The following is an 18,710-nucleotide window of genomic DNA, read 5'->3' as shown; positions in this document are numbered from 1 at the left end:
AAGAGTCAGATGACAGAGAGAAGGGCTGAAATTCATAATCAGAAGACTGAATATTTAGTACAAGGGTAAAGATAAAAAAAACAATTCCTAGTAGATATAACTAAGAAAAAACACAAATGGGAAAGCAGTGACATTAATAGCAATAAGATTATTAATTGCTGGGCATATATCAGAAGAGAATTCAGAAATATATCAGGTTACATAATGAAACGGGCTGGAAAAGCATAAAATGACAATAATTGAAATGTTCTCTTAGAAACCTTCCATTAAAAAGGATCACAGCTTATTGCTTTTAATATCTGTCAGAAAGACATTAAAGGTGTTTTATGACATCTATGCCAACATTTATATTATCTCCATGATAATGATCTCTACACAAAATGTATAATACATTTACAAAAATTACATTATACAAATTAAATGAAACCACCTTTTACTGATTGCTAAATGTCTCCAAGGGGTTTGGGAAAGACGTGATTAGAAGTTTTGATACTAAGTTGTCTATTGCAGTGTCTTAAGGAGAGGGTTTTGTTTCTTGGGAAAAAGGAATCTAATTTTCCATTTATGTAATGCAAACTGCCTTGGCTTTGACTATTCACGGTTAATTGACTGTCAAACGAGGTTGTTATCCTGCGGCAATGTCTGCAAATTTGCCTGTCAAATGAGACAGAGAGAGCAAGCTAGGAAGTGAGGGAGAGGGAGAAAGAGTGGTGTGGGGAGCAGAAATAAAGAAAATAGGATCTTAAAGGAATCTTATGTAACAGCAAAGTACAATGAAAAAGGTCTCCAAACCTTTGTTTTTATTTTTCCATAAAGGAAACTTCTCAGTACTTTAAATGGCAAAAGGCAAACACCTATTTTAATGAAAAACTAGCTTTATATATCATGGGAAGAAAGCTTTATATATTGTGAGTTATTTCCAAATTATTTCATGAGTATTTTCTATAAATATTGATCAACAGCCAGTTTGGGCTGACTGTGCTAAGGAGTTACTAAGAATAATTTGGTGGTGTATCCTTGGCCATATCAAGTCTCTATAAAATTGTGCATTCTGGCTTTTCCTGTCTGTTAGCACGTTTTAAGTGTTTTTATTATTATCACTTTCACATTAAAGCATAACCCTTTGAAAATTCAAAAAAATCACCTTTCACAAATTTGCTCTGTGTCTAATATGATAAAGTTGTTAAATGTGGGTTTTTCTGTTACAATCTAAAGTGTACAAAATAAAGTCACAAAGGCAATGATATTTGAGCAGGAACTACCTCTTCCCTAGTACGAAATTTCACAAAATTGAGGCTTGAAATAGAAAGGATTGGTACCAACACATTTCTAATGGGTTTGCACACAAACACACACACACACACACACACACAAATGTTTATAATTCTATTTGATTGATTCTGTAATATCTAACCATTTCCCAGACATTTCTGGATAGTCGATTGCTTTCCTTTGTTTGATATGTGTAGAAATTAACAGCCACTAGAAACAACACATTTATGAATATAAAAAAAAACAGTTTTGGAAACATTTCTCATCCCCATATCAAATGATATTTAGCAGCTCTGTAGAGCTAAAAACAGATTTAAAAGTTGCCCAATTTCTCCCATGCCTAGAAACCACAGATGGGAGTCTGTATGTACTCTAGTGAATGCAAATTAATCGGGCTGTTTCAACAGCCGAAGTGGATGGAGACCTTTGCTGGGGGTGTGTTGTACAAACAGTGAGCACTTAGAGAATTCCCATTCCTCTCTAACCAAAATAGACACAGATCGGAAAGAGAGTTTAAAACCAGTGTCACATCCTAGTGGCATTGTCAATAACTTAATTTGGGAGGAATTTTTATTTGTTTTTATTTTATTTTATGTACAACCCTATTTTGTGAGCAGCCCCATGAAGCTCAAAGTCCAATAAAATAAGAAAATTTGCATGTAGCAATGACTTGTATTTTTTAAATAATGTAAGCCATTCAGAGCAGGACAGGGACCCCACTTTTCATTTACTCATCTCAAGACAGGTTTTAATTTACTGTTGCTTGTTAAAATTAGTACTTTGTAATTTATATGAATTAATTTTAAGGTTGTTTTTGACTGCCTAAATTTGGAAGTTTTTATTTTTCAGTTGGCTATTGGTGATATTAAAGTTCAAATTATACTATACATGTATTTAATATAAAATAACACATTTAGAGAATAATTCACACCAGACTTCATTTCGCTAAAGCATAACTCATTAGAAATCTCCTTGGGCTAAACTCTTACTCTATTTGGGAGCAAATTTTAAAGAAAATAAAAATAAAGTTTTATAAATATTCTATAAAAGATGTAAAATGTATGTAGTTTTTTAAGGGGTATCAATGATTTGTATAAAACTAGGGAACAATTTGCTGTTTAAATTGTTAAATTTAAAATAGTTTCCATAGATTTAATGAGAAAATCCAAACTTCACAATCTGAAATCATCTTTTTAGGAACTTTAATTTCCCACCTTGCACTTAACAGCTAGTATTCATAATTATCATAAAAAATTTAAGTTAACATTTTGACAAATGTGTATACCTACTAGAAATCTAAATGTATTAGAACATACTGATTTCTTTACTGAATTATATTGTCTTCATTACGTGTACACGAATAGTCTCTATAGATTTGTTAAAAACTGAATTTCTCTTCTTCATCTTCCTCCGATTTGGATGGCTGGGCTGTTTCCATTTGAAAACAAGTTCCTCCTGGCCTTGGAAGGGATTTGGTTCCCCCATACTTAGTAAGTTCAATAAACCCTAAAAAAGTCATTAGAACCCCAAGCATGATAGCCAGAATGGGTCAAAAACCACAGAATCCACTGTTGTCTGATGTTCAGATGGAAATACAAATGTCAAAAGGAAGTAAATAGAAGTATAATCAGGATCGGTGTTCACATAAAAATTCCATGGTGTCTGGAGCACAGGGCAGTACAGTCAATAGTTATGTTGGTAATAACACCTAGTCATGCCATTGATGTATTACTAGTCCCTCCCTCACAATAATTAATTTGATACAGATTCCCAGAGAAACTTGCTCCACATTGATATTCTGTATTACAATTTCATTCTCAAATTATTCAGAGAAGTATGTAGGTAGTAGGTTATATCATATTATTATTATCCTGTATTTAATGTGAGACAGGTGGGACGTGGAAAGGATGACCATATATTATTGACATGAACAAATGTTTGGGTGAAGAGTATATTTTGTTAAATTTATCTTGGAATCTTGGGTCACAAGAATTTCACCCTCATGGTTCCTTTGCTGAGCCTGCAGAGAAGATATTTTAAACACCACAAAGTGTTAAGGAGTTTGGGTTGTTGTAGGACTTGCTGTACCTTCAACTGTCCTTGCTGGTAGGAAAGATCAGCTCATGGTCTTCACACTGGAATGCACATTTGAGAAAATCCCAAAATGGTCACCCAATTGGCCTAGGTTTTGGTATTAATGTATTTACTTGTGATCAGACACCAAGAGTCCGTTCATTTAGCAAAGTGTCAAAAATCCAGATGAGCCAAAGAGATTATGAAGCCTTGTGATGAACTGGTTTGTAGTGGTAGCAGTAGAATGCTTTATCTGGAACACATTGCTGGTGAATGGAGTTACTTCTCCCCATGTAACAACTGTTAACTTCCACATGTACATGATAGCGTTCATTTGTTTATTTACTCAATTACTCCCCAAATATTTCAGAATACCTACTGTATGCTAGGTATTTTGCTAGGCTCTGGAGATTCAGAGATAGAATCAACGCCAGTCCCTGCTCTCAAGTTGCTTCCAATCAAAAGGAGGGGACAGCTAAGGTGTAAGGCAGTATGAATACTATAATAGCAGTCTACACAATATAACATCCAAAAAGGTTTATATAACCATATGTCCCTTTAGCCAACGTTTAATTTAATCATCATTATTGGAAAATATCAGTGTTTTATTTCTGTGCATATACAGTATAACATAGAAGAATGAAATGTATTTTCAAACTACCTAATAAGTCAGTATGCAATTTTTGATTTTTACATGAATTTTTCACTCCCATGACAATCATAAACGTAGTTTATCAGGAAATTTCTGACCTTTCTATAAACAAGTAAAGATACAGACTTATCTTTAAATGATAGGTACTTGCTTTAATTTATCCCTAATACAAATTCAGTTTAGCAACAATATTTAGTTCCAGTTCATTTTTTTAGTTCATCATTTTAATTAAGTTTGGCCTTTCCTCAGCCTTTCAGCCCTGTTGGTAACTGTTACTTTTCAGCTATTTCAAAAAGATTACATTTTTTAATGATTTTTTTTAAAAACCTCCCTGTTAATGATCATTAACCTTACTCATAGCAGATATTATACTTCTTTATAATTAGAGGGACCAAACATAAAGTTTTAAGCAGCCAAAATCCCGCAGAAGCCAGAACTTTTATCTGTAGGTCTCTTTAAAATGAGACCCATTGCTTTAAAGCCAAGTAATATAGATTAGGGGGATGGCAGTTTGGTCAAAATATTACCTACTCAAAAATATAAATGACAGCATTTTGCTTGCAATCCCAGAGTAAGGCTTTGCATATCCGTTTTGAATAACTTTAGTGAAGTTAAGTGATTTGAAATTGAATGCAGTGGGGTAAGCTGGTGAGACAGCTGAAAGCTATTGCAGGTCAAGGAAATCGCGTAAAGTGGAGTCATCCTCAATTCCAATCCCTTTCATTGTAGAAACGCCAGAACCATTGGACTCAGAGTGGCTGCATCTTGTTATATGTATAGAAGTTTTAAAATCAATTTGATTTTCACTGGTATGATTCTCTAGTGTACTTAATATGCTATGGATGGATTTCTGAGAATAGTAAGAAGCAGTTACACTTCTCATGAATATATAGCAGATGAGGCGCTCTGATTTATTATTCCATTCTATTTTAGAACATGCTTATGATTTTTTTTTAAAGTAAAAGAAGAAGCAGAAAAATTCTAAAAAGCACAGACTAGTAGATCTGAGTTTTAATTCTCTCACTTACTAGATGACTTTGGGTAAGCCTTTTTAAGTACTTTGGCCTCAGTTTATCCACCTCTAAATTACTACCGACATTTTTATGAACAATGAATTTTGAGGTATTTAAATATATGTATTCAAAATTAACTAATCTCCATATTTCAAATATAAATTTCTTTTTATTTATGGAAACATTTTCCTTCTTGTCGTTTTTAATAATTTATATGAAAATCAAGGAGATAGAGAAGGACAATAAAAAATTCTTCAGAAAAAAATAAAAAATAGCATTAATTGACAACACAAGTTCTAAAACTTAAGAGAATTCTAAATGAACTCACAATTCACTAATCAACAAAACTTGATATACTGATTCAAGAAGCAATGTGTATGTAACTCACGATAAATTTTGATCATGAACTGTAAATTTTGTTGTAATTCTTAGTTAACTATAAACCCACAAATATTAATCTTGCTCTTGTTCCCTTTTTTGGCTAATGGAGTTAATAATTAGTTAGTTCATTTTGTAGCATACCCTCTCCAGTGATATTGATTTTCTTTTCTGTTCTATGACCTCACTACCGTGCCAGACGTCACAGGGGAAGAGTTTAATGTAGAATTTAACACCAAGAAATTAACAGAAGTCCATGTCCCACTGATAGAGGAGAAAATTACTTAACTTTGCTTTCTGTGTAATTGATTTTTTAATGGCTTAATGCAAAATGTTCTTAAAAACCTCTCTAAACCATACGTTGTGCTAAATTTTGGTTCTTGTTCAATGTACTAGTTATACAAACTGTAGATTAACTTTGACCCCATCCAAATTGTACCTCTAAGGTAGATTGTTAGGGAAAGAGAAAATTAAACTTCCAGAAATTTTAAATTAAGTCAGATTATAAAGCTAAGATTAATTATTAAAATTCAGTGTTTGTTTGGGAGTTAAATGTATATAAGAGGAGTCTCTCTTGATCAACAGAGGCCAGACCTGTGCTGAGGCTGTTGGGAGGCAGAGGGCAGGCCCAGCCTGCCCTGAGGGCGTGACAGTGCCCTGGGAACTGCGGGCAGACACCGTTCATAGCTTCGCACGCAGATCTTGCCTTCCCTTCCGGGGTCTGCTCCCCTGCACTAGAACACATGCGATAGCACGAGTCCCCACGAACTACGGAAACATCTGGATGTTTGACTGAAATTTTTTATTCCTCACCTAAATATTAGAATCCATGTGAATCTCATGTATAGACACAGCCCCAAACTAAAATAGCTTCATTGACTAAATTTGCCCTTCAGTGTGCATTTTCTGAAATGCATTTTTTCCAAATGTTTTTCATCAGTTGTCAACAACAATCCTGGGGAAACAGAGAGGACCTTTCAATGACAAGCAACTTGCTAGCCCCTAGGGCTGCAGGCTGGGGTAGTGCCCCTGAGTGCTGGCTGCAGGCTCAAAGGAGACTTTAAAAGGGAGACAGCCAAGATAAGGGGTAGGAAAATGAGTGGGATTGAAAGGAGAAGGAAGGAGGATGTATTGCCATAGAAGGGATGGGTGAATGCTAAAATTTTTACTCTTCGTCCAATGTCAGGCATTTTATATTGTAGCCTATATACTTTGATGCCCTATACACATACAGGGTACAATACTTAAATGATCTTTGAATTCACGTTTAGCTTGAGAACAGTAATATCTCTTAATCAACTTCTCCTCCCATCTCATGACCACCAACAGAACAGGTCATCTGACCTACTCATTTGGCTCTTAAAATTAAGTGACCTTTTAAAAATTGTAAGGTATTTTTGCTGCTGGAGGCCACGGCAGACACATACGTGAATTAGTATTTTCATGTCTCAGTTAACATTCAGTGCTACAGTTTTATTTGTCCCTGAAAGAAATTTTCAAAATGTCAGATAGGAACAAAAATAGAAACAATCACAAACTTCCCCGGTAAACTGAAAATATAGAGTAATTCTTAGACCATACAATGGATCAAAACGTGCTTGTTCGTTCGTAGGAATGAGTTAGTGCTTTAAAAACCTTATGACAACTGAGGATTTACAATAACATTAGTTTGTATTTCTTTCACAAACCAAATTGGATTAAATGAAGTACAACAAGTGTGTGTGGAATACATTTGTACCCCCACCTTGGGTTGAGGTGATGGGGGTTACCTGTAGGGCAGGATCTCTCTGCGTTCAGAAAGCAGATTTTCTAGCTGGGGAAGATCAGACTAGCATAGGTGAAGCACCAGAATATTGGGTACAAGGTGACAGAGTAAAGATGATAAGGACGTAGAACTTCAGCCCAGGAAGGAACAGATCAGTGGCATCTGAAGAAGTTGGGAAAGGTTTTATGAAAGAGTAAATGACACTTGGGTGGCTTTCTGATTTTGGGTGGATGGGGAGAGGAGGGGGACACCTTAGGGAAGAGAAACAACATAAAGCAGAGCCAGCAGATGTGAGAAATAAAAGTCTGTCTTGGGTGAAAGCTTTGTGCTTAGTGACAGAGAAATACAGGTTGGCTGAGCCGGATGGGACAAGGTTACAGGAGAACCTGGAGTCTCCCAGGGAGGAGTTGAGTAGATTCTGCAATGTAGACCGTGGGGAAACACTGCAGGTTCTCGAGCAGAGGTGTGCCATAATGTTTAAGAGAAAGTCATTACCGTTGTGCCTTGAAACGTAGTGCTGGTGAATCTATTGACTGTTTTGGTCTTTTTTTTTTCCCCCTTTGGATACTCCAGTCTCCCCTTCATCTGCTATTTACTGCTCATGTCTGCTTTGGCATGGTGTATTCTCACATCCATCCCTCTTGTACTTCCAATTTCTGATGGCTGTGTAAGGGCAGATCCAAGGGTGGGGTGGAGCATTCCCCTGGGATGTGGGACCACCTGGTCCTGGAGGGCCCTGGAGAGACCAGGGAAGCAGGGACCATGTGGCTCCAGGCTCCCTGGCCCCTGCTGCACTCAGCAGAGGTATAGTTTCTCTGATGTGGCATCACACTGCCTCTGCCCCCACCCCAGGGCGAGCAGGATTCATGGGCAGCGATGCAGGTTAACTGGCCCCGTGAACATGTGCTTGTGGAGAACTGGTGTGGACTCATCCCTGAGCAGCAGGTCCTCATCACATCAGTCCACGGGACGCACTTTATGCCCTAATTATCCATCACTCTCCAACTTTAAGCCACTCAACTATTTTCTTTTACAATTAAGATCTCTGTGGCCCCCCTCCACCCTGGCCTTTTTGTCACTTTTTTTTTAAAGGGGGAATATAATGGGAAGGAAAGTAAGAATTTTAGCTTGGGGATTTCTCCAAATGCATTCATTAATTTTGGAAAAGTAAAATGCATTTAACCTGATGGAATATTTATAAAAATGGAAAGCTCATTGTCAACTAAATCTCATTTATTTAATCTAGTATTAGACTGCCTTTTTTTTTTTTAAACCAGATGGAAAACATTAGCAGTAATAGTGAACAAACATATCCAGGCTCCCAGAGGTCATTTTTAACCACCATTAACAATCTGGTTTTCACAGATTAGTAATATGCAAAAGGCAACGGTCCAGTGAAAAATACACAAAAGGCAGCTGAAGCTTCTGTGCTCCTTATTTACCTAACGTTGAACCATTTTTTAAAACGCTTTGCAACTGAGAAATTTGAATCTTCTAAGCTCAAAACTGACGGATTTTTCTGAGAAGTTGCAGCAAAATACCTGTTTAAAATAGACACGTGTAAAATATTAATTAATCCACAAAGTGGATGAAAAGCGGATTTTATTAATGTCATCTGTAGATTCGCCTGTGGTTAATATAGTTTTATTTACTAGCTATTTGTTTAATGCTTCATACCATTGTAAACCTCCTAACTGTGAAGTAGAAAAGAAATGCAATTTTACATATATTATTTTAATTTTTTAAGTTAATTATCTAGTTGAAATGTAATATAAGGTAAACAGTCCACAAAATATACTGGTAGGTCAAAAAGAAGCTGGTCTCTAATGTGGTAAGGAAACGGCTTCTAGAGTTGCCTATTCAGAAACTAACTATCTCATTTAAATCATGTCTTGAGGTGTTGGGAAAGTTGTAGAATGATAAAATCTCATCATGCTCTGTAGATAGATGCAGAGATGTGTGCATGCTCATTTCTTGTTCAACCTCAATATTATATGTGGGTATGAAACATCTATGCATTTAACATCTGGTTAACTGAGACTAAAGTAAACATAGGTAAAACTGCACATAATATGCATTTATCTTCATTTTAAAATATCATTATTCTTGGTTTATACATTTACGATTTGTTATCAACCTCTGTGTTACTCTTCTTTTAGATAATAGTAGTTTGTAGGAATTACGTTGAGGTCTGTATTTAAAATGCTTCACGGGTATTTCCTCATTATTTATTATATGGAGAAGAAAGCCAAGGTATTAATGTTCAAAAGCCTACAGAGAGAGGTCATGTCCAAGATGAAAATGAGAATAAGTTTGTGCAAATATGATCTAGATAGTACAGAAAATGGCTGCCATTAAGGAACTCAGGATGCCCTGGATATTGTTGTGCTGATGATGGGGAGCCAGAAGAAGTGCCTTCCCATAAGTGTGCACATGCTTGGGAATATTTGTACATTTGTATTTTCATACACACATATGCACACATGCACACCTGCACACACATACCCCTGACAGTCATCATGTGGACTGCAGAATCGCCATTTATAATATCAGATTGAGGACTTTTCTGTCCGTCCTTGATATTGTAGGCTGCCACTTTGGGAAGAAATTCTGTTTCCCTCTTTGCAGAAATTTTTCCCTTGACAATGAAATTCCCCAGTATTCGTGGAAGTGCCCAGGACCATTTCACTCCATTTCTTGCTGAGGAAGGGAGATGAAAAGATATGAGAACAGAATTGAAACGATGCATCTAACTTGTGCTATGATTTAGAATTTGCGACCTCCTAGGGTCCCTTTCAGTGACAGCTGAAGACACTTTATTGAATATGAGTATGTGTCTAGCACTGTGCAAGGCACTGGCCATGCAGAAAAGACAGAGCCCCGCCTCCAGGTAGCCTGCCTAGTAGGTGCAGAAGGCTGGAAGCAAACGGCACCAAGGACATGGAAGAGCTAACCTGGGGGGCAGGGGAGGGGGATAGAGGAAACCTTCTCAGAGCACCTCTGTCTGCACTGCCATATCTCTACAGATGAAAACGGAAAGCTTAATTAAATTATGTGGGTAATTGCAGATAACAAGTTGAAACTTTTTAAAATTCTGATAGCAGAATGATTGCATTTCTTTGCTTTGTTTATGTTTTCTGGATTATATAGACTCAATTTATGACTGTAGATATATACATTTTCTTAGCTTGTCATCATTCTAGTTAGCACAGAAGCAAAATAGGTAAGAACAGCCATCTAACTTCTATCCACAATACAATTTATACTGTTTGAAGACAAGTAGTTAAGCAACTATCATCAGCAAGCATATGACTATTACAAAGTAACATAACTTATTTCACTTCTTTCTTTTTGGTTGATTTCTTTTTTAAAAACTATCAATTATTAGGAAACCACTCCAGGCTCATAACTTCTCTCCCAGGGACAGCTAAAGCCTCCTCCCACTTCTTTTTCACCACCCCACATTTTGGTGGCCCAAGAAGGCTGGAGGCTTCTGCTTCCATGGTCTTGGGTGCCTTCCCAATAAAATCAGGCTTCTTCACTTCTAGAAAGAGAGGGAGTCTGATCAGATTTCTCCCAGAAATGTCAGCTGTTCAACCTCCTCTTTTGCCCTTCTAGCAGTTAGCTTGGTTGTAAAGGCTGGGCAGTGGTAGGGGCTGGGAGGGAGGCTGACATCAGGAGTCTGCTTTCATGGAGCTGTCGTCGCAGTCTAGGTGGACCCTCATTTTCTGTCACTCCCCTCCATGGTTCAGGGGAATGATACATGAGTAAATGAGGACAATGTTTGGCTCCAAGGACTTCCACCTTGAAGTTATATTAAAAACACTCTTTTGTAGATATTAATAGAAAGTGAAAATAACAACTTGCAGAAAATAGCCTACACAAAACTAATTTTGGTTTTGGTTTTCGTTTTTTTTGCGGTACGCGGGCCTCTCACTGTTGTGGCCTCTCCCGTTGCGGAGCACAGGCTCTGGACGCGCAGGCCCAGCGACCATGGCTCACGGGCCCAGCCGTTCCGCGGCATGTGGGATCTTCCTGGACCGGGGCACGAACCCGTGTCCCCTGCACCGGCAGGCAGACTCTCAACCACTGTGCCACCAGGGAAGCCCAAAACTAATATTTTTTTCTCCTTTTTTTTTTTTTAAAGGTGAACACACACAAGAGACGAATTCACCTCATTCACTCAGAAAGGATGTAGAAAATATGGGGAAAGGTAAAGAAAAGTTTTAATTCTGTAGAACTTCTCTTAGCTTTACAAGACTAAAGAGATAATAGGAGGATATTTTTGTTCTACACTATATTTTAAGTTTGACAAGCAACATATGAATAATATACGGACCATGAGGTGGATATAATTGAGATTAATGCATACATATCAATCAGTACATGACACTGTAAAATAATACTTTAAAATAATACATTACATTGATTTATATTCATGGATTTCTGCACAAAATCTATCCTATGTCTATGTGACACTTTTTAAACTGGTAAAATATTTTGTCTTATAATAATAAATTGCCATATATAACAGTTCTCTGGAGAGTTATTTGTAAAGATTAGTAAAATGACTCTTCTTTTTTTCTTTATTAGAAGAACTTCAGAAGGTTTTATTTGAACAAATAGATTTGCGGAGACGACTAGAACAAGAATTCCAGGTGTTAAAAGGAAATACATCTTTCCCAGTATTCAGTAAGAAATCACTTTTATTTCATTGCCTTATGATATTTGATGACATTTCTATTATTAGGCATAAGGATAGGCTTCTAAATATTATGTGATTACACAAAGTACCACAGTCTTCCGGTGGTCTCAAAGTATTTGGAAATTTTAGCCTGTTATTTATGCTTTGAATCAGCTGACAGATAAAATTTCTTATAAGAACCTTTTGGTGTTTATTCTATTGATATATGTGTATCTGTGCATATGTATTGTGTACATTTAAAACATGTATGCAAATATACCATTAAATATGTAGATATATTGAAATAGTCAGAAATATTAATAATTTTTAAAACAAAAGAATTACTCAGGTATTTTTTTCTCTAAGGTAGGAAAAACAAAAGAACAGTTAATTCTTATTCTCAGATAGTGCTAGAGAGCTGCCTGGTGCTTGAGACATGAAGATTTAAAATTTAACAATTCAATGTACACATATTTTATTAATTAAAATTAGTACGATTTTAGTAGTTTGGGATTCTCCATCCATATTTAGTATTAAAATCCCATTCCAAATTTGGTGGCAATAGAAACTGTACAATAAAAACTATTGGTTCTACTCCCAGAGTCCTAGAATTTCAGAAAGACCTATGATAGGTGTCCAGATTTCTAAAATTCACCTGTCGTGTTCTGAATCACATTTGGACAAATACATCACAGTAGTATTTTTCAAGCTTTTTGGAGTTTCATTTAGTCATATTTTAAATTATATACATTTAATATTAATTTTTTCAGGAACACTTTTTTAGAATGTCAGTGCCCTTTGTTTTTTAATCCAGGCATCACAAAACTCATGTTGGTAGTTTCTGTGGAAGAGCCATAGGCAAACATCCAGAAAAAGATTTTTCAGTAATTGTGACAATTTTAATAGTATGAGCACAAAGGTCTGCACTCGCCAGAGTTTCTCAAATGTAATCATCAGCACAAACTGAAAGACATGCCCTCTCGGGTAGCATTTTTGAATAGTACTGGGTTCCTGGTAACATGTCAAACTCAGTTCCACCAGACTGCTTAGCAGGGATAAAAATGAAGAGGACTCATGATGGAAGAGAGTTCTGGCCCCAAGGAGCGATAGGGTCGGTCAAGTTTGTGATCTGTCAGTATCCGCAAGGGAGGTTTGGAGCTCACGATGCTTCAGTATTTTGAATTTGGAGAATGCCTGCTGAGGCTTAGAATAAGATGGAAGAGAGGAGAATGGCCAGTAGCTTTTGATAGTGTGTTGGGATCATCATGACATTTGTATCTTCAAGAAAAAGAGAAACATATTAAAAATATCTTTGAAACCTTGAAAAACAGGTGCTTCCAAGGGATCCAGGATTCTCTCATTTCTAAAACCACATCTTAAAAAAGACTGCACCGTTCCTTGCAGCGATGAGCAGACACTGAGTGATTTGTGTCCCTTCTAAGCTGATGTTTATCTAATTGTTGAGTTTGCGGATCCAGCAGAGTGAGTCCAAATCCCACTGAATCCCCAAAGTATCCACTTAACTCCATGTGAAACCAGTGTAGCCATAATTTATCCCATGAATAAAAGCTGATCAATCATTTTAAGGAATTAAGTAATTTATACATTTTCTTACTAATTACTCTACCATACAACATGTACGTGTTTCTGTTTTTTTTAAAAGTTAGGATGTTGTAGTACAACTGTCCAGTTTCCATTCAGACCCATCACTCATCCTTTTGGTGTGAATTAAAATGAATCCTCTGCGATTGCCACGTATGTGAAACACTTCAATTAAACAACAACAGAAAAGTTTTGCCCTTTTTTATCTACAGTGTACTCCACTGACCAAGGAAGTGGTGCCCAAGTTTGAATAATGCGTGGTTTAGACACACCACAAAGAGGCAGTTAATTTCACACCAGTGAAAATAGCAAATGCACATTACGTGCTTGTTAACTAAGTGTGAGAGGCGGTGAGCCTGGCAGACAGATTTAGATTCGCTCAGATGGAAAGGGGAGGACGGAACTTTGTAAAGCCCATTCAGAAGGAAGCAGAGAGGAATCCCAGCAACAGCTTTTTACTAGGAGGTGGACTCACAGTCACAACACTTCAAACCCAGTTCACTTAGAGCACTGGGGACCTAAGCTAAGCTGTCACCTGTGACAGTTAGGAAGCCAGGCTCAAAATACCCTGAGATACTTTGTGGCTCTGCTACCTCTTGGCTGTAGGACCTTGGAAACTGTAAAGTGGGCCGGATACTTCCTGTCCCACAGGAAGATGAGGACCAAATGCAAGGATCCACGTGGAGGTCTGAGCACATCCCTAGCACAGGAGAAGTGCTCGATAACATCAGCAGTGATGGTGACGGTCATGACGAAGCAGGGGGAGGAAGAGGAAACTATTAGCATCGAGCTCTCGAAAAGCATGTCTAGAATGGGTCCAAACTTCTGAGCTTCTCTTGTTGTGCTTTGGGAGTGAGTGATGACCTGTGGCACAGAATAGTGAGGATAAAGATGAGAGGAAGGAGGAGGTGGGGGAGGGAGGAAAGTGGAAGAGGCGGAGGGGGAGAAAGCAGGCCTCCGTACTCTGTGGGCAGAGGCTGGGAGGAGGAGGAAGCACAAGCAAGTCTCTCCACTTGCTGGACAGAGGCTTCCAGAGCTGCAAGACTCTGATGGGGAAATGCAGGGAGGAGGAAAGGAGCGGACACCGCAGAGCAAGCAGGCATTTACCATCCAGGTGGAGGCCGCAGAGAGCCTGGCGGCTAGTAGCGGGGTCTCCAGGTTTGGACACCGACTCCCCCACTGAGTAACCTTAGGCAAGTTACCTAACCCCCTTTTCAACTGTAGAACAATACTACTGCCCATCTCGTGGCGTTGCAGAGAGGATTAAATGTATAAAGTGTTTCGCATAGTGACTAGTGACTGATCCATAGTAATGTGAGTTGCTGCTGCTGTTACCATTTTAAGGGTAATATGTACATTCCTGCAGGGGCTTTATTGTAAACCAGCTGATATTAGAAATCAGAACTTCTAGAGTTTTCCTGGGCTGTAGTTATAGAAGATGAAACAGGCAGTGAAACTTATTTTGATATGAGACAATCCATTTAGTTGACCAACTGGGTAGAACATGAGAAGAGAGCTCAGGAGGGGATCCTGAGGGAAGGTGGGAGAAATGTAATCAAAGTTGGGTAGAAGCAAGAGTTTGGAGCAAATGGATGACAAGGAACTTCACCTTTATCAAGGTCACTGAGGTGACAGTCGGACAGCTGGCCCCACATCCTGCAATGACAGTCATGCTTAATTGGACAGGAGTAAATGGTTGGAGACCCTGCCCCCAAGAGGCCACCATTCCAAGCTCTCCCACTAAGGACTGGTCTGATCATTTTTGCGGCTGCAAATCCAGAAGTCATTTTAGCCATCACATTGTGTCTGCCTTGCCTGGTGAATCTCTCCTTCCTCCCTTCTCCTCCAACACCCTGCACCTTCCTTTATTACAGTATTCAGGCCTTTGCTGTAGTTTTTCATTCATTTTACTCTCTTGCCACTGGCCATCAGTATAACTTCAGAGCCTAGGCCTGACTGGGACCTGCCAAAGGGTTGCTGGATGAGGCCACGAATGGAGAAGGCCCTCACCCCCTCCCTCTCCTGTGTCGCTGCTGCGGGGTGCCCTGGGTCCTCACCTCCCTTCCCCACTCCAGCCCTTTCTGCTCACTGCTATTAGCCCTGCCTTCCTAAAAATCTACCTTTGGCACCACATCTTCCACTCACTATAGTGATTCCCTATTGCTGACCATATCGCGTCTAATCTAACTCCTGACTGGCTTTTACAGCCCTCCGTAATCGGCCCCCCCAGGCTTATTTCCGCTTCTCCCCCTACTCAGTTCCACTTACCCTGCGGACCGCCCTCGCCCCTCACTTTCCACCTCTGCGCCCTGCGTTTCTCTAGTCCAAATGCCTCCCTTGTCTATGTGCTCCTCATCATTTGGGGCACAGCTCAAGCTCTGCCACCTCCAGGAAGCCTTCCCATTCTTGCAGTATGCACTCTGTGCTGGAGTCCTCCTGTGTTTATTTCTAGTTCCATGGGTGTTTTGTGTTCACTCCTCTCTGAGTCTTTCACCCTCTACCCGACAGTGTTGTAAATAATTTCAGGAAAGAGTCTTCTGTTGCTGCACATGCAGCAAATTGTGGGAACATGGCGTACTCTCAATCAGTGGTTGATATAAATATTGGAGTCATATTCGAAGAGATTAAAACTGACAATGAAGATGAGATTGGATCACTGATAAAGGAGATTAGCAAGGACTCATGAGCTAAGTCCTTGGATTTGCAGGTATGATGACAAATTCATGGCACTTGAGAGAACCAAGTGGAAAGGCCTGTGGTTGACAACAGGGAAGACCTAATGACTGGGGTTTGGTGAAAAACTTAACTGGTAGATTTTGATCATGTCATCGTCTTAGATTTTTTAAAAAAATTTCTTTTCCAAGTTACTTTTAAGGTTACTTCTTATTAAAAGCAAACGACATTTCATCTACCCGAATATGGTTGTCCCATCTTTCACCTGTGTCTGTTACTAGATTCATTCTGTGTTCAGTGGTTTCCGTCTTTCCTTCCTCTCTCTTTGTTGTAGCATCCTCTGGAGAAGGAGGGATGGGGATTCTAAAACATGGTACAGATCAAAAGTCTCTGTCGTTGTTTAAAAGCAGTGATAACAAAATAAAGACTATGTAAATGAAATAAGCCCCAAAGCCTATGGCTTGATGAGTAAGTAGGCTCTACCAGGGGAACTAGATCTACCATGTGAGTTCTCTTCTTATTTCTAGTGCCAGGTATGTATGCTGGATACTTTTTGTTGCTGTTTGGAAAACTCTTTGGCTTTTCAAACTGTCCACGTTTGCAGAGCACAGCCTTCAGTGCTTTTCTCTGCCACCTCCTTTTATGCTGTCGTCTTCCAAAAATAGTTGGGTTTCAAGTGATTCTCATTAGAGTAAACAGCTTAATGATTTTTTCATCTCCACTTAAATTGTGTCTTCATCAACCTTAGAATGTAGCAAAACTTTTAGTTTTTTTTTCTCTTGCCAATTAACAATCTTTATATCTCTAAAGTTATACACACACTTGTTGTAGAAAAGTTTAGGGCTTCCCTGGTGGCGCAGTGGTTGAGAGTCCGCCTGCCGATGCGGCGGACACAGGTTTGTGCCCCGGTCCGGGAAGATCCCACATGCCGCGGAGCAGCTGGGCCCGTGAGCCATGGTCGCTGGGCCTGCGCGTCCAGAGCCTGTGCTCCGCGACGGGAGAGGCCACAACAGTGAGAGGCCCGCGTACCGAAAAAAAAAAAAAAAAAAAAAGTTTAAACGTACAGAAATATAAAGGAAAGGAAATAAAAACTACCCATAATCCTGTCACCTAGAGGAAACCAATGTTAACATTTTGGAGTTTCAGCCTTTCTAGTGCATATTAAATCATTTTTTAAACAAAATGAAATATTATACACACCAGTTTTTACCCTCCTTTCTTTCACTTAACATGAGCTTCTTTTCAAGACTACCTAGCAATCTATAAATGCACTCTTATATTGGACATTAAAGTTTATCCAAGTTTTAGGCATCGTTGTTACTGAATCTTTGTACAAATCCATGATCATCTCCTTAGGATAAACTCCTAAAAGAATTTCTGTTAGAGTATGAACTTTTCAAAGCTCTTGATACATAATTTTATGTTGCTTTCCAGAAAGGTTGTACTAATTTATACTTCCAACCTTGGAACACCACGTATCATCTTTTCTTTAGAACTTTACTAACTTAAATGGGAAAACGTGGTTCCTCATATTATTTCCTTTTCTTTCATTGCTAGGGATATTGAACACCTTGCACATGTCTGTCATTCATTTGTATGTTTTGTGAATGCCCACGTATTCTCTCCCCATATTTCTTTTGACATGTTCATTTTCTTCTGGTTTATGTGAACTCTTTATATACTAAAATATTAATTCTTTGTCATGTTGCAAATATTCTTTTGTTTCTGCCCATTTTTAAATGTCGGCTATGGTGTTTTGTGTTTGTGTTTATTGTCATACCAAAGTTTTAAATTTTTATCTAATCAAATCTGTAAGTCTTTCCTGTTTGCTTTTTGTCTTTGATGCCCTTCCTCACTCCAATTTTATAAAAATATTCACTATTTTTCCGGCGCTTTAACAGCTTCATTTTTTTTTTGACTTTAACTTAAAGAATTTTACTGTATGCCATCATAGAGCAATGAGCATGAATTAAGTAAGGACTAGTTATCATCGTTCCGCTCCAGATTACCCTTAGCTATTTCCTTCTCCAACATCAGACTCTCCTGGGATGCCAGGGAGGTGCCACAGCCAGCTTCAGGCAGCCCTTCGTCTCCTACCCACCTCAGCATCACCCTGATCAGAGGCACTGCGGAGCCCGAGAGGGACAGAAGAAGCTGCTGAGGTTCAGAGGGCAGTTCTCTCCTTCACAGAGGGAGACCTGCTTGGGATGTGCTCTGGTGTCTGGAAAACACACTGGTCTTCTGAAGGTATTCTGGCCCAGGTACAGGGCCAAGGGCACTGAAACCAGGGCAGTTTGTGGAGCACTGGCTCCTGTTGCCTTGTACCCAGCCTATGGGCTTTGACCCACCTCCAGAGCATCCTGAGGTGGCAGGTGGGTGCCAGCCCCTCATACAGTACCTGGCTTCTCATTTTTATCAGTATAAGTCAAAATTACCCACTCCCCATTTTCCAACACAGGAAAGACAGAACTGGGTGTGTGGAGCCCAACCAAATCAGTTTACCTTGTCATCAGATCTTAAAGCAGTAGAGCAAGAAAGAACCTTACAGAGCACATCGTTCCACACCCTTGTTTGTTCAGATAAGGGTCTGAGCCTCCA

At 38.8% G+C, this 18,710-nt stretch overlaps 1 protein-coding gene across 2 annotated transcripts in view; it reads left to right on the top strand.

Moving 5' to 3' along the window:
- The window catches only part of SKOR2 (SKI family transcriptional corepressor 2), a 51,946-nt gene that overhangs the window by 16,411 nt on the left and 16,825 nt on the right, over nucleotides 1-18,710 (top strand). For both annotated transcript variants that reach the window (XM_060119044.1, XM_060119045.1), the window contains exons 5-6: nucleotides 11,301-11,366; nucleotides 11,747-11,845. In XM_060119044.1, coding sequence (XP_059975027.1) covers nucleotides 11,301-11,366; nucleotides 11,747-11,845 — 165 coding nt within the window. The remainder of the gene's footprint in view (nucleotides 1-11,300; nucleotides 11,367-11,746; nucleotides 11,846-18,710) is intronic.

Source organism: Mesoplodon densirostris, chromosome 15, assembly GCF_025265405.1.
Source record: "Mesoplodon densirostris isolate mMesDen1 chromosome 15, mMesDen1 primary haplotype, whole genome shotgun sequence".
In the NCBI taxonomy this organism is placed as follows: domain Eukaryota; kingdom Metazoa; phylum Chordata; class Mammalia; order Artiodactyla; family Ziphiidae; genus Mesoplodon; species Mesoplodon densirostris.
This window is presented reverse-complemented; position numbering and strand designations above follow the sequence as displayed.